General features: G+C 38.4%; 1 protein-coding gene across 4 annotated transcripts in view; it reads left to right on the forward strand.

The window, feature by feature from the left end:
• Nucleotides 1-12,083: 12,083 nt before the first annotated feature.
• zfand2a (zinc finger, AN1-type domain 2A) overlaps nucleotides 12,084-24,769 on the forward strand; it is a 40,992-nt gene continuing 28,306 nt past the window's right edge. The window contains exons 1-10 of one of the 4 annotated variants that reach the window (XM_017454875.3): nucleotides 12,084-12,243; nucleotides 16,428-16,513; nucleotides 16,633-16,727; nucleotides 19,762-19,893; nucleotides 19,978-20,129; nucleotides 20,764-20,874; nucleotides 21,052-21,136; nucleotides 21,251-21,327; nucleotides 21,415-21,554; nucleotides 21,847-22,115. In XM_017454875.3, the coding sequence (XP_017310364.1) occupies nucleotides 16,459-16,513; nucleotides 16,633-16,727; nucleotides 19,762-19,893; nucleotides 19,978-20,129; nucleotides 20,764-20,874; nucleotides 21,052-21,136; nucleotides 21,251-21,327; nucleotides 21,415-21,526 (819 nt within the window). In that variant the 5' untranslated portion in view covers nucleotides 12,084-12,243; nucleotides 16,428-16,458 and the 3' untranslated portion in view covers nucleotides 21,527-21,554; nucleotides 21,847-22,115. Of the gene's footprint in view, nucleotides 12,244-16,427; nucleotides 16,514-16,632; nucleotides 16,728-19,761; nucleotides 19,894-19,977; nucleotides 20,134-20,763; nucleotides 20,875-21,051; nucleotides 21,137-21,250; nucleotides 21,328-21,414; nucleotides 21,555-21,846; nucleotides 22,116-24,769 lie in introns of those variants that run through there. The other 3 variants (XM_017454874.3, XM_053675316.1, XM_053675317.1) reach the window with 3 other exon arrangements.

Here is a 24,769-nt window from a genome sequence, read left to right on the forward strand (position 1 = left end):
AAAACTCATCACAGGGCAGTTTGTGAAAGCTGTGCCACAGCCTATTCATGCAAGTGAACCGTGCTTATGAATACAGAATGCTAATCAATCCCGCCACTTTAAGTAGACTCCGTCGCCCCTCTCATTACAGGGAATTAATTCGACTTTATTTAGCCAATGTCTGAAGCTGTCATAATGTTAATCTGAGCTGAAATTTTCGCTCCCCACTCCCTCCCTGACCCTTGGCACCCCAGATTGGCGTGTTGTAATAACCCGGATCTTTCAACAGGGGCCCTGGTAATTGTTACCTTATTAGCATGCAAATTGTTTAATTAATATTATTATGAGGAAGTATATAATCCGTTCGTCTCTTGACCTCCAGCCCAAATGCAGCCCTCTGCATTTCAGTGTGTACATTTTAATGAACCTTTTTAAAAATGTCTCACAATCCGGCCTTTTTTTCTCTCTCTTCAGTAGTCAGAGATCTTTCAACGTCCTCCTTTTTTATGCTTTAAAACTTTGTTGCTGTTGTTTTTGTTATCTTGACATAGCCTACACTGCGATGACTAAGTCCATTTATTCGTATCGCTCTTTTTTGAACATCAAATATTCAATAATTGCCCGTCCGGGCTCAGTGAAAAGCGGCAGCCCTTGACACGCGCTCCCGGGAGACTCTGCATTTAAATCCGCTTTTCTGCACCCAACCGACATTGTCAGATCTGAGCTTTAATTAACCCGATAATAAGACAAACAAGACTCGCATTCAGGCACACTGCTGGCCGTCTTATTTAAAATTAAAAAATTAAAATCTTCTTATTTTAATTTTTTATCTACACTTTGCCTGTACAATAGAAGCAGCGGATTTAACGCTTCATGTTTAAAGACCTGTACTCACAATGTTAACTGTTTGTCTGGATGCTTGTTCATACTTTTTAACATATTTATTACTTGTGGGTATACACCCATCTTGTAGGCCTTAGATGGTCCTATTTTTTAAAATCATTACAGAACTATATATATATATATATATATATATATATATATATATATATATATATATATATATATATATATATATATATATATATGACATGATATATAGTTACCTATATGTATCTTTGTAAAATAGGAAACGTTTACTAAAGAACCAATCACTAAGGCAATATCTCAGCTGCTTTATTCATTTATTTGTTTGTTTATTTATTTATTTATGTATTTATTTTTAAAGAAGATCTTGGCCTTCCTGTACAATTATCAATAAATGCTTAATCACTTTGGCTTTTCCACAGTAGCCTGTACTTCATTAAATCTGCTCCCAGGGGGATGGAAGTCAGGTCTGGACCAGGGATGGATAGAGCATCAAAATTACACCAAGCCTGCACTCAGTACTGCATGATAGAATATCAGTGTGTTACCTGGGTTTGGACCTGCCATGCTAATGCACCCCTCACATACAGCAAAGCTCCCCCTTGGCATAAAATGAGCATGTGCAGGCAAGAAGACATCATTGACCCCATTAGCAGCAGGTGTTCAAATGTAACACCCAAGCAAACAAACTAATCAGAGCGCCCATCCAACACCGATGCCCACATTACCAACATTACACAAAATCAAATTCATTTTTAATTAGGCTGGCAAATTAATAGGCGGCAGTTGAGGAGTTTAATTACTCAATTAACTTCACGCACGTTAATTTTTAACTATCTAAATTAAGTCGCACATTTATTCGATTTGATGATAATTATAGAATTAAATCTACATTAATTGTTGTGAACGATTTGATACGATGTACGAGATGCAGTTCCAATTAAAAGAGAAGAAGGCTTCTCGTTGCCTTTTTTTTTTTTTTTTTTTTTTTTTTTTTTCTTTTTTTTTTTTTTAAGCGACAAAATCCTTTGATTCGATTTGCGCAGGCGAGACACTCGGCTTCCAAATTTTTCCTCTGATCCTGAAAAATTCTCTCCCCTCCTCCTTAATCCGCACAATTAAAAGTTTCCTCCATCTAATTATCTGTAATTGTGCTGCTGTCAAAGTAGAATGGGGGAGTGAAGGCGATTGATTTGGACTTTTAATTCACTTCTTCACTTCTGATAGAAGGGAAAGTAATTCCCTTCAAATTACCTCATTCAATCCTGACACCCTAATGCCCTTCAAAACCTTTTTACGCGCCGCATTTATATATTAAAAAAAGTGAATCCAAAATGAGCGCTGCCTTCTAATAATAATAACCAAACTTCCATTAGAATAATAATTTCATTTCAATTAAAACTGACTTATCACCTTTGCTAAAACGTGCTTAATATGCCGAAAATTATCAATGCTTGAAGGAGCGCAAACTGGGGAGTCTAATTGTAATCAGCAAATCAGAGGTGCTTGTCGCCGGCGCGCTTTTACGCACAGAGCCCGTTCGGAAATAGAACTAATTTACTCAACTCCCGCGGGAAATCCGCTCAACAGATTAACATTTTCAAAATATAGTAATGATATAATTTGAGGAATGGTGACGCCAATTTGCGAGAAGCCTTTGTGCGGAATCATTTGCATTTTTTCCCCGCCGCCTGCGTTTTTCCCCTGTTAATTACAGCTCTGCAGATGAAGGGTGCGCAGTTTGACTCATCGCTTATTATTCAACTTCAATCTGGTAATGGAACACAACAGGCAAGAAAATAGCCAAATCTTCCCAAACTGCCGTTTATTTCTGAAAGTAGACCAGCTATTTCGGATGCTATGGAATGCACAGAGAGAGAGCGAGAGAGAGAGAGAGAGAGAGAGAGAGAGAGAGAGAGAGAGAGAGAGTCATTCTCCCTAAAGAATCGGTGCGTGCATGTCATCGTGCATGTGTGAAAGCAAGGTTATGTATCTAACCGTTGATATAAACTCCTGTGTGTGTGTGTGTGTGTGTGTGTGTGTACAGTTCAACCTGTATCATCAACCTTCCAGGTGATGATAGGTTGCGCATGGCCTGACGCACAGGCCTGTTCCCACTTCTTGTGCGTTCTGAAAAGAAACCAAGACACCACACAGACACGGCCCTGAATGCATTTGCACAGCAGGAGAATATAGGGTATCACATTCATGCATATCCGTCGTGGATCAGAAACGGTTAAATGTTGCCTTTGATAAGAAGAGTTGGCTATCCGTTAATCTCTTCGTGGGTCGGAAGGATCTGGAAGAGAGAGCGCGTTAACCATTACAGCCTGACCATCTGCTGCTGCAGACATTTCAACACCCAGGAGATCTGCTTAGATCCACCTCGTAAACGGGGAAAGATGTTTTAATTAAGAGAAATCAGGTTAACTTAGCGCTAATTAACAAGCTATTTTCCTTAATGAATTTTACGCGCTGGTTTGTCTTTGTCAAGTAAATTGTGGCGTCTTTCACTCTTGTGTATAGCTACAGAGTCTTTTCAGCCTAACTATTTACTATTAGGCCTACCTGTACAGCTGTTACTAAATCAGTGCATCTCAATGACAGCTGATTAACATTACATTCTTAATAATAAATAAATAAATAAATAAAATAAAAACAAAACAATTCTGTTCATGCGTTGTGCAGTAATTATCACCTTACCGGAGACTTTAGTTTAACACCGAATGCGCGCGCGCCATCTTGCGGTGACTTATGTACCTGTCCAAAACACAGCTGTATACCAACTCACACCCCCCCCCCCCAACCCCCCCCCCCCCCCCCCCCCCCCCCCCCGGACATTTGTCAAATTTGCCATTTCAGTGATCAACTTTTGTGTCTCACTCTGAATCAAAAATGTCCAAAATCATCCTTAAGATGCAGTGGTTTATTACATATCATTATCAGGCACCCAGCCTATCAAAATTCAATCATGCATAAAGGAAATATTAACCAAGAATAATACTATCTCATAATAGAAATAGTTGGATTTCCTCCCTCCAATTTGTCATGGCTGTAATTACCATCCAGGTCAGACAGACCATGTGTAACACTCATGTATCCGCTTTGTTGAATGGAAAAGCCGAGCAAACAAAGAAAAAACATCCCTGTGGAATTCTGTCTGGCCTTGATGAGTTCGTTGCTGTATCGATTTATACATTTAGGTGTTTGTAAATCTGACATTACAATATTACATAGAGATATCTATCTTAGGAGCGGTGCTAGATTGTCCTGGTATGTTTTCTATATTGATACATTTTTATGTTGAAAAGTTGAAAAGGGGCATTTAAGTCACAAGTTAAGATCCTGAGCTATTGATCAGTAGATTATGAGGACCACAGAAATAATACACTTCAGTAAGGTTGTTAACCATCAAAAGCTCCACCACTTGGAGTGTGTCATAGATTTCGAAATGATTTCTCAGGTAAAACCATTTAGATCCACATGATACGGACACTAAGACTGAACTCTGTCATCGATGAAGTGTTCACACTATAGCCAGATGACTGTGTGAGGAGGTATGGTGCCAACCGGCTTCATGAGATGGATAACATGAATTTCTCGACATATAAAAGAGCTGGTTGTATTAGCGAAATCTTTGGGTGGTCACAAAAACGTGTCTCTTGATTCACAATAAAAAATAGGGGAAAATAGATGGTGAATATTTTGGTTATCAAATAAAATAAATCAAAGCACAATCACAAAAATACAGATCTTTTGTGTATTTGAAGTGCATTTGTTAAGATTTGGATGCATGGGAGTTGCTAAAAATTTTCAATAATTTCTGGTTACATTGGTTCAAATGTCCTTTTTAGGGTACAAAAATATTCTGGATAATATCCATCCATCCATCCATCCATCCATCCATCCATCCATCCATCCATACATCCATTTTCTGTACCGCTTATCCTACACAGGGTCACAGGATCCTATCCCAGGGATCTCTTGGGACAAGGTGGGAGACACCCTGGACGGGATAACACCCCATCGCAGGGCACAATCACACACACATTCCCACACTATGGACAACTTGGAAATGCCAATCAGTCTGCAACACCAAAATGTCTTTGGACTGGAGGAAACAGGAGTACCCAGAGGAAACTCCCCAACCCAGGAGGTGTGAGGCAAACGTGCTAACCACTAAGCTACTATGCCCCCCTATTCTGGATAATATGAAAAGGAAAAAAATCTGAATCTCAGGAGTATACTGTATATCTGGAGGGTTAATTAGAAAGCCAATTTATCATTTAATATTGCATAATTAACAATTAATCATGTAGGACTCAAACCAAACATAAATTTCTTAATTAACATTGACATTAACTGTATACATTTAAAAAAAAAAAATCAGATGAAATATTTTACAGCATTTATATTGCAAAAACACACATGGGCATGAACTAAAACTTTACATACCTATAGGCAGAGGCATCGCATTGGGTGGAAGAGTGAAACTTACTACCCATACCCCCTAGATGGAAGTGGCCCTTGAGAAACTAAAAAGTTGTTTGACTTTTTATGACAAGTCCACAGGAATACAGCAAAATCTACTGCTGCCAGTTTTATGTGCTGTTATCATTGTTCTCTTATACAGTTCCCTGAAGCACCAAATATTCTACACTCATGGCTGTATGTGAATTCACAGTGGTGTGTGCATTCAGCTGAGTCAAATTGTGCTTACGATTTAGTGGCAAACCCCAGTAGTTTAGATGGTGTGAAATGAATGTACATTTGTTTTTCACAAGATCCACACAGGTTACAATATAAAAACGGTGAGAAAATACGTTGATGCTGGTCACCCTGGGGAAGCCAAGCCACGCTGGCAAAGTGAGAATCGGCGATGAGTGGTCTCTAAACAACACCAACAACAACGTAAAAAAAATCTTTCTGACACTGTTTGCAAGGCACTTGTACAAAGAGGAGAAATGAAGAGTGGCTAAAGTATAGAGTTTGGCACAAAGCCACAGCAAATTTGTAGGCATAAATGTGTGCTTTGTCAGTGGTGATAGTGTATGTGTGTGCATGTGTGTGCTGGGGGGAGGGGGTGTATGGGAGATATGAAATTATTGCAATAATTTTACCATTCAAGCAGTGTGAGCAATGTAAAGGAATTCCAATGATGAAGCAGGTGTTCTGTGAGAGGTGCCATCTGGCAGCAGAATTAGGAGCTTATGAGCCAGGTGCTTGTGCAGCAGAGAGGAATCAGAAATGAACTCTAATGTGATCTTTTTCCCTCACGGCCTCCAGGAACATGACTTTGCACTGATACAGGCTAAAGAATGTTCTTTGTTCTAAATAATGTACGTGCTTGTGTGTGTGTGTGTGTGTGTGTGTGTGAGCATAGTTTTCAAATAATCAAAACTAAGTTATTTGACCTGCAACAGAGATATTGCTACAAATGGAAAAAAAAGTTTAAAAAGAAACTTCAGGGAAAAAAAATATTTAATAATTTAATAACGCAATAATGCAATACAAATGCATGCAGTGTTAATTCTGAAAGTTGTGCCCAATAATGACAGGCAACAAGCTAGAGTTACATGGAATCAGTCTTAACGTTCAGATTACAGACAAACTACATATACTCTCAAAACAGTACTTTTTGGAGAATTAAAAAAAATAATAAAAAATCAACTTCATTATATTTATTAATGATCACTGTTGCTGAGTAAAATAAACACATTTTAATCCCAGAATGGACTGTCAGCCAATTAAAAGCGAATATGTGCATATTTTAAATAATTTAGTTTCAAGAGCCAATCAAAATAAAGCAATTCCCTACCAAAAATACACTTCAGGCACCAAATGTTTGGTCAGCAGCAGCAACATCTGAGATAAAGGAGACAGATGAGCATCCCTGTACCAATTTATGAGCTATCTTCAGTGTTAAATGCTGCAAATGAAATAACGTGGTGGTGACGATGATTTGCAAATTATGCAGGCCAAAACCTGTGGAGATATCAGCATTTCACAGATTCTTTCCTTGATAGTAATATTTCCTTTCTTTATATATATATATAATGTTGTGGTGTTCACTTCAGCATAGCTCACTTGGTTAGTTAACATAATTGTTCAAAAATGCATTTTCTATTCCATCCTTGATCACCACTGGTCAAGTTATTCGGATTTTTAATTGTTCAGTTCTAAACTTTATTTATCACCATTGCTCAGGTTGTTTCTAACGCAGCAGTTCTACTCTGTGAAAATAGAAATAGCAAGATCATAATTCACATTCATTTAAAAAGGTATTTATTTATTTAATTTAACATTGATCAACACACATTAAAATGTGTCAGAGCTTTGTTCCCCAGCTAAAATGTTTCAATTCTATACTAAAAGGATATTTACATCCTAGATAGTGCGTGCTAATGATAACCCTTGGATTCGATATTTACATACTCTCCAAGTATTTGGAAGTATTTTGTCCTCAATAAACACTCTGTACAAATAGCTGTTGTCTGATGGCTAATGGACTTACTTCATCAAACAACACTATGTACAGTATACTATACACATACGCCAATTTATTTGCCTAGCATCAGTTCTGTCACGCTTAGATTTTATGTAAATATGCTCAAAATGTAATATGAGAGATATCACTGATGAGCAAATGGAAGCTGATTTCTTTACTGGGTATGAATTTTTACAATGAACTCAAAAAATATATTTGTCAGAAAAAACAAATAAACACCTCTGCTGCCACCTCGTGGTGGATATTGTATTGTATACACTCGCTATAGATAATGCCCTTAGCGCAATCTTTCCTGTCAAAATTGCTATTGTAGACAACCTTGTATAGAGCTATTGTAAACAACAAATTTTAACACTGACAGGAAATCTATATGGATGGATTATCTAATGGAGTGTATAATATATATAAATGTAATCAAGGACATTGAGGGGAAACTGTATGCCAAGTACAAAACCAAGAGCAAGTCCAATATCAAGTCCAAGGTCATGAAAAATATGGATAAAACAGCACAGTACTCATTTCAAAAGTGAAATTTATTCATTTGTTTCGATATTAGCGCCTCACTCCGCACACATAACTCAACTCTGAATACAGCATTTTATTAATGACGGTATATTGAAATGGGGTAATATTTATAGGAGAGCTACATGTTCATAGCCTTTATCACCAAAGTTTTGTGTGAACATGCAAATCATTTATTCTAAAACATCCTCCAACACAACAATACTTTGTGAGAAAGAAGAGTTCTTCAAGGGTTTGTTGGGAAATTAAGGGTTCTTAGTTTCTAATAGTGACTATGTGGGACTAATTGTGCTAGCTAATCATCTCTTTAAGTAGCTTAGTAAATTTTCTGAGAGCAAAAACAAAGAGGGATTTTGGCTCAACACCAACTAGTTCTAAACTAAAAGGCTTAATTAACTAAGCTATGCCACAACATACTTGCCTTTTCGGCTCCCCATCATCACAGGTGCCGAAATCAGATTCGGAAATCGAATTCAGATTCTTTACGCCACGCTCAAAGTTGCCATTTCCTAATGGTTTGCATGTGACTAATAATCTGATCCTGCCACGGTTTAAACCAAACCACAGAACCAATGTTCCTCAAAGCTGCCCTCAAAAATTAAATCCAGATTTACTTTGGCAAAATATAGTTTTTGTATAGGATGTCTTTGTATGCGGTAACATTACAATTTCCCATCACTGAAACTAAGAGGCCCAAACCTGTTCCAGCATGACAATGCCACCGTGCACAAAGCTCCATGAAGACATGGTTTGAGAAGGTTTGGAGTGAAAGAACTCAGGCCTTCTCACCCAACATCAGTGACTAATGTCACCAATGCTCTTGAAGCTGAATGAACACAAATCCCCACAGCCACGCTCCAAAATCTAGACATCTGGAAAACCTTCCCAGAAGAGTGGAGCTTATTTAAACAGCAAAGGGGAATAAATCTGGAATGGGATGTTCAACAAGCACACATGAATGTGATGGTCAAGTGTCCACAAACATCTGGCGACTCATTTATAGCATACTGCAAACATAAAACAACTACTTTGACAGATGCTACTTATGTTGAACCCAGAGAGTCCATGACCTCGATTAATAGATTGTAGATAGATGTAGATGTATATATAATGTATATATAAATATCAGCAACACCAACAACAATCCTTCACAGACTCGGATCACTGATCCATAATCTATGCTTTGTGAAAAGTTCATATAGTGATAAAATAAGACATAAAGTAAAAGCACTTATAGTAAATTTATTTTTAAGTTCTTATACTGTGACTCAAACACTCACTCATGCACTTTCAGTAACCGCTTTAGCCTTGTCAGGATCACAGTGGATCTGGAGCCTGTCCTGGGAAACTCTGGACTCGAGACAGGTATACACCCTGGATGGGACATCAGCTCATCACAGGGCTGCATGGACACACACATTCACACACTCTTTCACAACTTGGAGTCATTTATCTTAGCCAATCAACCTACTGCTGTTTTTTTGGGAGGCTGGAGGAAACCGGAGAAACTGGAGGAAACCCATGGGGAGAACATGCACAGATACTCCACACAGACAGTAACCTGAGATCAAAGGAACGTTCCAGGGACCCTGGAGCTGTGAGGCAACAAATCTACCTGCTGTGCCACCATGTGGCCCACTCAAACACTTAAATCAGTCATATGAATAAATTAAATTTACATGCAAAATTTCATTTAAGCATCATCGTTATTATTATTATTCCATAAATCTATACATTTTCTAAACCGCTTATCCTACTGGGTCCCAGGGACCCTGGAGCCTATCCCAGGGAGCATCGGGCACAAGGCAGGGCACACCCTGGACGGGATGCCTATCCATCAGCCTACCATGCATGTTATGGACTTGGGGGAGGAAACCAGAGTACCCGAAGGAAACCCCCACAGCATGGGAGAACATGCAAACTCCGCACACACAGTGAATCGAACCCCCAACCCTGGAGGTGTGAGGCAAATGTGCTAACCACTAAGCCACTGTGCACCCATTATTATTATTAATATTATTATTATGAGTAGTAGTAGTAATAGAATAGTAGTAATAGTAGTACTAATAGTAGTAGTAGCAGTAATAGTATTAGTAGTAATATAATAATAGTAGTAGAAGTAGTAGTAGTAGTAGTAATAATAGTAGTAGTAGTAGCAGTAGTAGTAATAATAGTAGTAGTAGTAGCAGTAGTAGTAATAATAGTAGTAATATTAGTAGTAATAGAATAATAGTAGTAGTAGTAGTAATAATAGTAGTAATAGTAGTAGTAGTAGTAGTAGTAAACAACAGAAAGTGCTGCATCACTGTCTCACGTCGCATTTTCTGGAAAGCTCCAGCATTAAATCAGTGTGACTCAGAGTGACTCAGTGACTCAGTGTGAGGCGAAGTGTAGGAAGCCAGCTACTATGGGAAACTTAGACATTTTCCTAAATAAAAGTCCTACAGCGAGGCCGTAATTAATTGTAGAAGTGGTGGCTCATCAACCAATGAACTTTTTTCTTTATTTATCTCGTGTCATATTTAATAAAATATTATTTTTTTATTTTTATCTTATTTTTATTTTTATTATTTTATTTTATTATTCTTTATTCCTCACTTTATTATAAAAATGTCTCTCTTTCATTCTATTAAATATTGTGTTGCGTTATTCTGTAAAAAGCATCAATTAATCCATCTTCTATACCGCTTACCTTTCATGGGGAACCTGGAGCCTATCCTAGATAGCACCGGGCACAAGGCAGGGTACATCCTGTACGGGATGCCAATCACATACACATTCACACACCCATTCATACAGTATGGACACTTTGGACATGCCAATCAGCCTACCATGCATGTCTTTGGACTGGGGGAGGAAACCGGAGTACCCGGAGGAAACCCCCACAGCACGGGGAGAACTTGAAAACTCTGCACACACAGGGCAGAGGCAGGAACCGAACCCCCAACAATGGAGGTGTGAGGCAAAAGGGCTAACTACTAAGCAACAATTCACCCTCTGTAAAAAAAAAGCAGAAAATGTAATGATGTAAAATGTGACCAATAAATTTGTATAATTGTATAAAATTGCATATAGCATGGAGTAAGTGTGCCTTAATTTTTGTATATTGTATTATTGTAATTTTAAATGTTAGTATTAATTGATTTATTTTATGGCATGGCATGGTGTTGCAGTGGGTAGCATTGCTGCCTCACAGAGCCAGAGTCCATGGTCTGATCCTGATCTCGGGTTACTATCAGTAGCTATATACACTCCTGTGCAAAAACAAACGGGCCATGCCAAAAATGGCAAAATATTAAGCTCTTAATGGTCTTAACAACAAATCATTGGTCAGGAAATTAGCAAGGATTAAACAAATAGATAGAGTAACTTAGTATGGGAAAGCTTTTCAATTACATTTCTTTAAATGTTTATGTCTTATAAGTAAACATGCAGACAACTTTAAATTTTTATTTATTTATTTATTTATTTATTTTAATTTTGTATACCCAGACATGTGTTAGTTTGAATTTTACATCAAACATTTTAATCATTATCATGATTTACAAGAAGAATGCATTTGTTTAATTCTTGTTAATTTTTTGACCAATGATTTGTTTATTTCGCCTTTATTTGTTGTTTGTTTTTGCCCGGGAGTGTATCACGCTATATGGCCATAAGTATGTGGACACCCGAACATCACATCCATATGACCTCGTTGAACACCCCATTCTAGATTATTCACTCTTTGCTGTTATAATAAACTTCACTCTTCTGGGAAGGCTTTCTACTACATTTTGGAGCGTGACTGTGGGGATTTGTGATCATTCATCTACAAGAACGTTACTGAGATCAGACAATGATGTTAGGTGAGGAGGTCTGGGGTGCAGTTGGTGTTCAGTTCATCCCAGTGGGGTTGAGCTCAGGTTTTTGTTCAGGACTCTCGAGTTCTACCACTCCAACTTTCTCAAACATGTCCATGTCCAACCTTCTCCAAGTCTTCATGGAGCTCGCTTTGTGCACAGACACAATGTCATGCTGGAACAAGTTTGAGCCTCTTAACGCTACAGCATACAAAAACATTTTATAAAGGCTCATGTACGGGTGTGATGGTCAGGTGTCCACAAACCTTTGGCCATGTAGTGTGTGTGTGTGTGTGTGTGTGTGTGTGTGTGTGTGTAAAAATAAAATACTTTTGTATTGAAAAGTCAAGGTGGTTCATTGCTGCTTGCTTCACGGCGCTCAGTGGGATTAACATGGGAGGAAGGAACCGAGGTGTTGTACATAAACCCTAACGGTGTTTGTGTTTCAGCGGCGATTTAACGACGAAATACGTGTTTACACACAGACACCAAGGAAGAACGACTGCGATTAAGTGGACGATATCGGTAAGAAACACTCTATCACTTATAGTTCTATAGTGTTTTTTCTACGTGGTTGTTTATGTATATGCGGTGTTGTCTTTAAACCGTCCTGTTCTCCGGCTAGTTAGCTGCTAGCTGTTTATTAGCGGTCTCGAGGTAGTCATTTTTCAGGCAAACCTCACAGCCATTTTAAGTCTAATTATAACCTAGGAAGTATTGTTAATCTTGTCAGGTTGCACTAACACTAAACACGCTACAGTTTCTCAGAAGTTATGAGTTGACACGATAAACAAATACACGTCGCTGTTTGTTATTTATGTGTCAGCTCATCACTTCTGAGAAATGATGACAGCTGACAGCTCGGTTATAGCTTGGCTCTTAATTTAGTGTTATAATTATTTAATGTGGATTCAGATACTGTTTCTTTTCCCATTTTTGTAGCGAAACTCTTGAGGTTTTAGGTTTACGTCCACACACACTAGCATGATTCAGCATTAGTTGACAGTTAGTTAGTTGTCCTTCTAGACTGTTGTCATACCATTTTATTTATTTATTCATTCATTCATTCATTCATTTATTTTTATTAATTTTTGCCAAACAGTGTTTAGCTAGAGTTATTACAGCTCAGGGAAAATCCAGTCCAAAAGTCCAGCTGTTAAAACTGACAGTCATACACATTACTTAATTCATTCATCACTCACAGTGCATATGTTTACTTCCGATTGACCTATAATCCGTCTTCATTTATCAATCTTTTAGTAGTTAAGTGTGAGTAAATGTTTGCGTAAGAAAAAAAATGAACAAAAATCTTATAAGGTAAAGAGCACAGCCAGCTGGGAGCACGAAATGATCAATCAGTACGTTTACATGGACAACAATAATAATCCGATATTAACCCGATTAAGACGATACTCTGATTAAGAAACTAGCATGTAAACAGCGATTATTGATGACCTTAATCCGACTAAAGTCATACTCGAAGTAAACACAAATCGAATTAAGATGTGTGGAGTATTTCTGTTTTAGTCGCATTATCGAAGTGCATTATAGACATGTACACACTTAAATCACACTATTAACGTCGTGTGGGGGTTTTCACCGCATTTTGCGACAGGACACGTACACAGTGCTCAACCGTTTGACGGCAAACGAGAGAGCTTGGCTCCGTCCAAAACTGCGTACTTGCCTACTATATAGTAAGAGAAATGCATGTATTTCAGTTACTATATAGTAGGTAAGTATGCGGTTTCAGATGCAACCCTCGGCTTCAAGCAGTCGTCTATTTGCATGTATAGCATGACAAATAATTAACTGCACTTGTTAATTATTTTTGTAAAATATTGTAAATCATAATCAAATTATTAGTTTTACTTTTCTTAATTTATAGGTTTGTTTTGGCTCGCTTTCTTTATTTTTGAACATTCTTTAATTATTGCGAATAATATATCAAATTGGATTTCACAAAATTTTCCTTTTTCTGCTCGCTAACCAAGTGAACTAGCATGAGGATGTGTTTTTGATTGAGACTCCAAAGCTCTTCTTCTCAGAACGGTGTCTGCTAAATGCTGTAAACATAATAAACACAAGCTATTTAAACTCAGCAGTACAATTCTTATATGAATGTGCATGAATCCATGCAGAATGTATGACTTGGAACTGATTAAGTCAAGGATTCATTTAGTTAGTCTTCTTTTACACACACCCAGGAGCACAAGGAGGACACAAACATTTTTCTGAATTCGCTGGATTTCCTTGAATACCAAATTTCTTGTGTAAACACTTGAACAATTTACGAAAAAATCTGTTTGTATCCAGCTGGATGGATGAGGACCAATGTATTTGACTTTGTACTAATCGACCCCTTCACAGTGTTTGTAAGCAAAAAAAATATATAGATAGATATGACTGTGCAACCAGGTTGTAAGCTGATGCTACTTGGTTTACTTCTCATAGAAACTCTGAGCTTTTATACTAGAGAGAAATTGAAAGCATAGAAGTTTCTTGATACTTGCAACTCTGTTGTTTTGACACGTTCAAGATGTATCTAGTTAAACGGGTCCATTATAGGCAACTCTTGAGTAAGAACATAACCTAGATCTCGAACATTAGCTAGCTAGTGTATTGATGTCCATTTTAGGCGAGCTACGTAGGTTTGTTAAAGGAATATAAATCAGCCATGCTAACTAACTACTTAACTAAAGCTGTTAAATTTTTAATTAGCAAGCCAACTTCACTGATATGATAACTGCTTACCTGAGATGAAATGCAAAGACAGAGCTTCTTGGACCAATCATCCTTCCTAGCTGCCTGTAACCACAACCATCTCCTGTTGGCTTGGGAAGGTGTCCGATTCCATAATATGTGGTAAAAACAAATGTGTGTATGAACACTTTTTTTCTGATTCTGACACCCAGCAGCACAAAGATCATTCTAGATCAATTCCGACTTGCATGTAAAAACCCCTATAGTCAATTCAAGTGGGTTTTTATTGTCATACCAGTTATATAGAGGAATACGTCGCAACACAGTGTCATTCCTCCAGGACCATGATGCAACACGTAACAGTACAGTACGCAAGACTACACAAAATGAAAATCCACAAGGGTGTAAAATGAGCACGAGACAGTAAGTACACAGAACAGTGAATACCTAGGACAATAGATACACAGTGCAGTGGACCTTGACCATACAGTACGAGATTATGCTGGTTGGCTCTCCTCAGCCTCCATAGGAAGTGGAGCTGCTGCTGGGCATTCTTTGCTAGGCATGTGATGTTGAAAGGCCAGGAGAGGTCCTCAGTCATGTGCACACCAAGAAACTTGGAGATTTTTACACTCTCTCCACAGTTGTTCTGTTGAACAACTCAATTTCTCCTGAAGTCAACAATCATCTCTTTTGTCTTACCACATTGGGAGATAGATTGTTGTCTCTAGACCATTCTGTGAACTGGTTCACCTCCTCCCTGTACGCTGACTCATCATTGTTCCGGAGGAGACCTGTAACTGTAGTGTCATCAGCAAACTTGATGATGTGATTTGAAGTGTGCTTTGCAACCCAGTCATGAGTCAGCGGGGTAAACAGCAGTGCACTGAGCACACATCCCTGGGGAGCACTGGTGGTCAGTGTGTTTCCAACCCTGACGTACTGCAGTCTCCTGGTCAAGAGGTCCAGTATCAGTTGTAGAGGGATGTGGTCGAACCCAACAGGCTCAGTTGTGGCATGATTGTGTTGAACGTTGAACTGAAATCTATGAACAGCAACCTTACATAGCTTTATGTGTTTCATGACTACCACTCAAAGCACTTCATGATGATCGGTGTGAGCGCAATGGGCCGGTAGTCATTCAGGCACAGGGATGATGGTGCTTGGCTCAGCGAGATGTTGATGTCTGTAAGGACATCTGCAAGCTGATCAGCACATTCCCTGAGCACGTGGCCAAGTATGTTGTCCGGACAAGCAGCTTTCCATGGGTTACCTCGGGACAGAGTTTTCCTGACGGGCACTGCATATAGACAGAGTACTTGGTTGGTGACATTTGAGGTGGTCTTGTTGTTCTGTGCTTCAAATCATGTGTATAAATCATTCAGTGTGTCTGGGAGCAAGGCATGTGATGGAGCTTGTGATAAGTCTGTGATGGAATGAACTCAAAACTGCTCCATGAATTTTCAATGGAAGACTCAGTGCTGTTATCTTGGCAAAGGGAGGTAGCACAAACTATTGACTAAAATGGTGACAATAATTGTTACACACCTATATTTGACACAAGATATATATATATATATATATATATATATATATATATATATATATATATATATCTTTTTTATTTTTTTTTATAAAGCTGTGTTGTTTGCTATCCATGAGAGCAGAGTATTTTTGCGATTTTTATTTATTTATTTATTTATTTATTTATTTTTACATTTTTATTTATTTATTTTTTAACAAAAAATCAAAAGGTTAAACAATAAAGAATTTTTCACAACCTTCTTTGCTCATATTCACCAATATTAGTGGATGGCAGTGTAGTATAAAGTCAAAAGATGTGTGTAAATCTGAAGTGGATATATACAACAGCAACAGTAGTGTCTGGATACTGTACTTCCCCTCACTGTATTTCTCATATATACACACATGTTGATAAGTTGCTCTGGATTGACAGTGCCTGCTGTATACCGTAAATGTAAATAACTTTAATGTTGTGAATACAGTGGGAAAGCGAATCCTTTGCACCACAGTGCCATGGAGTTTCCAGACCTGGGAGAACACTGTTCAGAGAAATCCTGCAAGCGCCTGGGTGAGTGAGAGCTTTTCAGTGGACGTACCTGTCTGTTTCTCTTCTAAGATTATCAGTTCTAAAATAGCTGCTTACTTGCTGCTGAGGAAACAATTACTTTATTAAATTTTATTTAACAGATTTCCTGCCAATGAGATGTGATGCTTGTGAAGGGATTTTCTGTAAAGACCACATAACTTATGCAAGTCACAAGTGTACTTCATCATATAAAAAGGTAACATGGCTGGGGTTTTTACAACTGTAGTCCAATACTTAAAAACACAAGTTATTGATTGCTAAACAAAATAAACAGTAAACATAATTGAAACCACTTAACAAGTATAACTTTTCCCTTTTTTTTTTTTTTTTTTTTTTTTTTTTTTAGCTTAACAGCTTAATTTAAAAAAAAAAAAAACCTTAGGTTGGTTTGACATTTGAAGGACTTTTGTACTCCTTGAAACCACCCCAACCCCCCATTCCCGCCTGTGTGTGTCCACAAAGCTCTGCTCCAGGATCTACAGTGGCCTGAAAAGTAAATCATTTCTAGAATGACTGACAGGAGGCATTTCCAAACCCAAACAAGCATTCCAGACTGGAAGTCATAGTTTTCTCATCAGGTTTTCTTAGCTACTTAATACACTTATGCTGAAGCCATGGCTTAAACCTTTTTATATTATTTAGATTTACATCTCTTCCAGGTTATTTGTACATGGAACATAAAAACGACTTTAAGAAGCAAAAACTAGGCGGTTGATTAAATAAATGTCGTAGTCAAATAAATATGAATTGGCTAATAATTTTATAGTGCCACTAACAGAAGTTGCATAGTTATTGTATCGATTAAACCAGATAAGGTGGAAATTGTCACTTTCTTAAGAAAAGGAAATGAGAAGGGGATAATAATAATTTTATCACAAATGTTTATATTTGTTTTGTGTGTTTTATTTATTTATTTATTTATTTATTTATTTATTTTTTACCACACAGTATGATATTTAGCTAGAATCAATATTTATTAAGCTACCCAGGGGGGGTCACCTGCTGCCTTTGTTACAGGCCAGCAAACTTGAAGTCTTGTGATCAGTAAATGCTCTGAGAGGTAGACAATTGATTGCGCTATCCCATGGATTCCCAACATTTACTCTGTGTTAGACCAAATAAAATTTATTTGTAAATTGCAAGTAGTAGCTGGTTGTATTTACGTTTATCTGGAGTTACTTGTGTACTGTGCAAATAGCTGAAGTTGCAGTAATATAAATCACCTTGAATTTCTGTGCAAACCCTGAACAAGAAAGCATAAGTAATAATACAAATAATTGAAAACCAAGAGGAAACACAAAACGTAGTCAATGCAAAGTAAGCTGTTATCCTAGATACTTTGTGAAGAGGATGATCTTTAGAGCTTCGTGGAAGGAATAGAGACGTGAGGCTTGTGGAGATGGAAGCTTGTGCCATCACTGAAGCAGCAAGAACTTGCATTGCAAGCACGTTTAGACCTTAGGAAAGGAAACACCGGGATCCCTAAGGTTGAAGACCTCAGCAGCATGTAGCTTTGAACCATGGTGCATAGATGTGGTACAGAGCCTTTTGATGCCAGGAATACAAAGACAAGTTCTGAATTTGATTCTTGCTGTAACAGAGAACCATTGGATTGAACTTTGTAAGGGGTCATGTATGAGAAGGTTGGGAATCAGACAAGCAGCAGCATTCTCAATACAGGGACAACAAGAGTGGACCAAGAATTGACCCATGAGGGACTCCAGAAGTAAGGCTGGGAGTTGATGAAAGTGAACTGGTACATGGTAGGATCAGTCCTGTAAGATGATGATGAGAGTCAGAGTCAGCAAATAGGTCAAGGAAGATGAAGACGGAAGACATGGAGTTTTGACTGAAGCTTCAGTGACTACCAGCAGGGCACTTTATGTAGAATGTATGGCCTTGTAACCTAGCTGCTTGGCACACAGGAGGTCATTTAGCTGTCTGTAGAAGTTTTTATGGTATTACGTCATGCAAGCAGGTCAGACAATTCATGGTTGGCTGAGAAGTTAGAAAACAGCTTACTTGGGTCAGAGGTTCATGTGTTTATTTATAATTAAAGGAGGGAGTCTTGGTGGAAGCAAGGAAAAGGTGAATGATGCAAACATTGCCCAATAATAGCAATATGTAAGTGGTTCAGGTTGAAGGATCAGAGAAGGCCTGGTCACTAGTTTGGTGTTTGAGGTCTCCCAGCAGGATCAGAGGTGTGCAATCCACTGGAAATACAGAGAAAAGTCTTCTATAAAGTTGCCAAGATGACCAGGATGATCAAGATTGGATGGTTACAAGGTTTCCAAACAGTGACAACATGAACTCCAAGATATGAAGTTCAGAAAGAGATGAAGGACACTGTCCATGAGGTGCAGCAAACTTGAACCCCCCTTCTCCCTGGCCAGAGGTCCTACGAGTATGAGAGAAAGAGAATGTAGTAGAGAATGCAGAATGTGTGGACATCATCTCCTAGTTGTGCCAAGGTTCTGTGAGTGTCAAGAAGTGACATGAGAGACTACCAGCATAGGCTGAGATGAAGTCAGCTTTGTGCACAGCTGGCTGGCTGGTCCAGAGGCTTGCAGATCTGGGTGGACAGATAAGCTGGATGAGGTCAAGTTAGCATGAGAGCACTATATGTAAGAAAAAGTAAGGACAAGAATCCTCCAGAAGCACATAACAGATATGGAAATCCAGTTGTTCAGTGAAGTCAGAATAAAACAGTGGTGGACATTGTCATGTTTGTGTGTTGTCTTTGTACAAGCGAGTCTTGGTGCAGAAAAGCTGCTTACTTAAAAAAAAAAATAATAATAAAATATATATATATATATATATATATATATATATATATATATATATATATATATATATATATATATAATTTTTTATATATATATAAAATTATATATAATATATATATATATATTATTTTTTATATATATATTTATTTATTTTTATATATATAATATATATACACATTAATATATTTCACAGCAAATTAGCTTTGATTAGCCACCCGCTGGGAGAGCTCAATTATTGCTAAATGAGCAGTTTCAGGGTGCTATGATTACTTTGCCCCTGCAGTTGCCCAGCTATGGACAGTAGTCAGAAACTAGATGGTTTCATAACAAATATATTAGTCAAATACTTGTGCCTGTTACTGATAAGTATGATAAATACTGCTCCATTGCATGTGTAGCAATTTAACAAAGGCTTTATAATAAAGTTCTGGTTTTCTTGCTCAGGATGTCCAGGTCCCAGTGTGCCCACTGTGCAATACCCCCATTCCGATTAAAAGAGGGGAAATGCCAGACATTAAAGTTGGAGAGCACATAGACAGTGACTGCAAGTCCGATCCTGCACAGAGGAAAAGAAAGGTATTAACATTTAAACTTGAAAGTACATGCTCATATCTCAGCCTTGAACTACTAACTGAATGTTGTTTCCTGTTTTTAATCCAGATTTTTACAAATAAGTGTTCTAAGGGAGGCTGCAAGCAGAAGGAGATGATTCGTGTAACGTGTGACCAATGCCACTTGAACTACTGTCTTAAGCACAGACATCCACTGGACCATGATTGTAAGACTGATGGCAAGCCAGTCTCCAAATCAGGGTAAACATTGTCTTGAATCTTATTTGGAAGGACATGTTGAGTACTGCTGTTTATCTCTCAGGACCTACCCATTTTAAGTCTTTAGTAATATCAACTAATATACACTATATGGCCAAGTATGTGACCATCACACCCATACATGCTTGTTAAATATCTTGTTCCAAAACCATGGGAATTAATATGGAGTCGGTTTCCTTTTCTCTACTGGGAAGATTTCCACTAGATTTTGAAACATGGCCGTAGGGATTTGCCAATTCTGCCACGAGTATTAGGCTGGCCGAAGAGGCATTGTGCGTAGTCGGCGTTCCAGTTCATCGTAAAGGTGTTCAGTTGGGTTGAGTTCTGGGCTCTGTGAAGGCCACTTGTGTTCTTCCACAAAAACCTTGATAAACCATGTCTTCATGGAGCTCGCTTTGTGCACATGGCGTTATCATGCCAGAACAGATTTTTGGGCTTCTTGGTTCCAGTGAAGGGAAATGTATAATGCTATAGCATATAAAGACATTCTATGCAATTCTGTGCTTCCAGGTTTGTGTTAACAGTTTGTGCAAGAACCACATATGGGTGTGATGGTCAGGTGTCCACATACCTTTTTTGCCATATCCATTCATCTATCTGTTTGATTTATTTACAGACATGCTGCTTTAATGAGAATTCAGAGTGCCTCCAGCAGTAGTGCTGCAGGCTCGTCCATTATAGGGAGCTCGACTGGTGCAAGCCGAACAGCTCGTGCTCAGAATAGTAGGTGAGTTAAAATTCTGTGAATAATTGTGGGATTTGTCAGACATATTGATTTTTTTTTTTTTTTTTTTTTTTTTTTTGATTTTTTTTTTTTTAAAGTTTTTTTTTTTAAATACGTTGTTGAACTTCATTTGATTCTATTATGTGCCTTTAGTTTGGAATAATATTGTTCTCTCTGCAGTGCGCAAAGGACTCCAGCCCCTTCTGTGGTTCCCCCTGCAGCACAGAATGTAGTACCATCATCAGCATCCTATCAGGCTGGACTGGTAATATATTAGTTCATTCTGACTTTAAATATTTTATGTCCACCACTTCTGAAATACTAGTGAATTGGAAATGGCCATAAATAATGAAGCACATTTGTCTTTCCTGGGATCAAGACAGAGGAGCAGGCTCTCCAGCGTGCATTAGAGATGTCACTGGCTGAAACGGCCCGACACACGCCATCTGCTCTCAGGTAGCAAAGTTGATGCACCTTAATCTTACAGTGCTTTATGTAAAGAGTTGCCTGTTACAAAATCACTCTTTGTGTGTGTATGATCAGTCCACAGGAGCAGGAGGATCTGGCCTTGGCTCAGGCCCTCGCTGCTAGTGAGGAAGAGTACCAACGACAGCAGCAGAGACAACAGGTATCAAGAACCCTTAGCAGCCAGTAGCATGCAATGCTAGTAGGACCTCAATTAGGTACTTAACCTCATCTTGCATACTGGGTGCATGATGATCTGGGCTGATGGTTTGCAGCATGTGGGTTTTGTCTAATAGCAATAATTATAATAAATTTATTATTTAAACTATATCTAGTTTGCTGCCTTTGGTATGCATCTTGAATAAAGTCAAGCTGGTTCAAAGCATGTTCAGGGTTTAAAAAAACAAAACAAATAAACGACACTACCAAAGCATGTGCGTTAGTATAGATGACTTGAAAGTACCAATGAACACTGATTGATTTACTCATTTTTATCTTCCTAACCAACAGGGGAGGGATTCCAAGCAGTCCAACTGCTGTCTGTCTTAAATTCTGATCATGCTGATGTAATGCAACCTGCCTCATTTTAAACACACACACATGCATACACACAAATATACCGGTAATTTGAATGGACTATTCCTCAACCCAGCACACAAACCTCTGGGTCTGCCAACACAATTTATATTTCAGACAGAGCTTTATGTACATATTTTATATAGTGACCATGTTAATCAATATTCAATGTAGATGTTTCTGAATAAATTATTTTAAACATTTCTTGCCTGCTGAGTTTTAGCTCCTGTTTTTATTTCAAGCTACATGGCTGGACATTTCAAGGTTCCCACTTAAGGTGTTGATTTTGTCATAAATAACATAAAAAAATAGATATTTTTATGAATTATTCTAAAACAGGGACTAACCAATATGAAAATCTATCCATCCATTTTCTGTACCGCTTATTCTACACAGGGTCACAGGGAACCTGTATCCCAGGGCACGAGGCGGGGGACGCCCTGGACGGGGTTCCAAACCATTACTGGGCACAGTCGCTCACATTCACACACAATAGACAATTTTGTAAAATGCCAGTCAGCTTAGTCAGTCTTTGGATTGGGGTGAAGAAAACCGAAGTAGTCAGAGGAAATCCCCGAACCATGGGGCAAACATGCGAACTACACAGACACACACAGACACACACACACGGTGGTGGTGGGGATCGAACTCCCAACCCCAAAGGTGTGAAGCAAAGTCACAGACAAACCTGCTAGATTAGGGGGGGGGGATAAATATACAGAAATATCATAATCAATATAAAGAAGTTATGGGAAATTGTATTCTGTATTTTATCAAGTTCTATGCATTAAATTTTGACAGGTTGAATTTACTATTAAAAAACAATTGCTATAGGTAACGCAATACCTTGTAATCACAAATTTTTATGTTTATAAAAATGCATAATATTTGCGTGATTTAAGCTCCAAACTCAACTTCATGCTGATATTAAGCGTAATACTCCTTCACTGGAAATACTACTTGCACAAAGCCTATTTCTAATTTTATTTGTTTATTGAACCTCCAAAATTGTGCCCTGCGATAGATTGGCACCCTGTCCAGGGTGTACCCCGCCTTGTGCCCGATGCTCCCTGGGATAGGCTCCAGGTTTCTCCGTGACCCTGAATAGGATAAGCGGTATAGAAAATGGATGGATGGATGGATGGATGAACCTCCAAAGCAATCTCAAAAGAACCTCTTAGCAAAACGAAACAAAAAAAAAATCTGTTTCTACTATTGCCTTATTGGGCTAGTAATGGTAACCACAGCTATATAGGTATGTAATTAGTGGATGTATTTCACCACTCCAAATGTCCACTGCACTAATGCCACTGGATAGGGCAATGTTAAACTTGTAAAACTTGGGGAAGCTGACCGACTTCCTGGAGCTCCATGTCTCTAATAAGCCATGAAGAGGTAGTCCTCATAGCGTGGCATGTCGCAGTAGGGGCCAGGTGTCCAGTCTGTCTGTAGGCCATAGTGCTAACGTCCATCACCCATTGGGCCAGTCTTTCCTCCCAGTCAGATGAAAAGTTGATCTGATGATGGAAATAGTGCCATCAGATCCAAATAGTACAATAGGGTGGGTACTGAGCATAACAACATTCAGCAGGCTCTCCTTCATTCAACTCTGCAAGGTCACTGGATGTTTAATTTGATTTTGGGCGGAAACCATAGCTTCACCCAGAAGGTGAGTCTAGAGTCATCTGGGTAATGCAGGAAAGGCATGCAGCACTCTTTAACTGAGAGACTTGTTTCCATTCAACATCTTGAATAGGCTCTAAAGGTAGGTCTTAACAGACTCCAGAACAAAGTTGTGGACTTCAGAAAGGTTGGGACATTATCTGGTTCCACTCCTGTCAGCCAAGTACAGGAATCTGATTGTACAAAGGGCACAGGCTCACCTAAACTGAATGGTTGAAGATTGGAAAAATATCACCTTGTCGAATGAATCTTGATTTGTACTGTAACATGCAGATGGTAGGATCAGAATTTGAATTCATGTACCCAAACTCTTTTGTGTCAACAGTTCAGGCTACTGCTGGTATTGTTATGGCATGGTGAATGTTTTCCTGGCACACATTGGGTCACTTAATACCAATCGAGCATCATTTGAAAGCCACAGCCAATGTGAGTTTTGTAGCTGACCATGTACATCCCTTTATGGCCACCACTTACCTATCATATAATGGCGACTTCCAGCATGATTATGTGCCATATCACAAAGAGTTCAGTGTGCTTCAATGGTCTCCTCAGATTTGAATCCACTAGCTGACAAATCTGAAACAATTAATTGATGCAGTCAAGTCAACATGGACAAGAGTCTTAATGGAAAGTTTGCAATACATTGTAGAATCCATGCCACAAAGAACTTGGGCTGTTCTGAAGTCAAAGTGGGATTCTAATAAAGTGGCCAGTGTATATTCGTTTGTATAAATATATGCCAACCAACCAACCAGGGGGAGTACCATGAAGCAAATTAACTCATGCTTTTGGACAAACTTGCTTCATGTCAGGTCACTGTTGAAGTGCAGCTTAGCTTGATCAATTCAACTGGACAAGCCATGTGATGTCATGGTTTTGTTGAGCAAAAAAAAACAACCTATTTCAAGAAACATTGTGCTTTTTCAGCATAATTGTCAAATCAGACAATGTTATAGACATTAAAACCAGATGGAACAATGACTAAACCATCTAAAACTGGCTGAAAGTTGGACTGTATATATCACCAATAACAGTAGAATTCTTAATTGAGTTGGAAATTTGTCAGAGGTTGTCATGTTCTAGAAACTGGAAATAGCACTCAATATGTCTGTGCATAAAGTGCCAGGCCTGGTTGGACCACTAGATGACAGTCTTGATCCATGTGAAAACATAT

Source organism: Ictalurus punctatus, chromosome 24 (assembly GCF_001660625.3).
Source record: "Ictalurus punctatus breed USDA103 chromosome 24, Coco_2.0, whole genome shotgun sequence".
NCBI classification, from domain to species: Eukaryota; Metazoa; Chordata; class Actinopteri; order Siluriformes; family Ictaluridae; genus Ictalurus; species Ictalurus punctatus.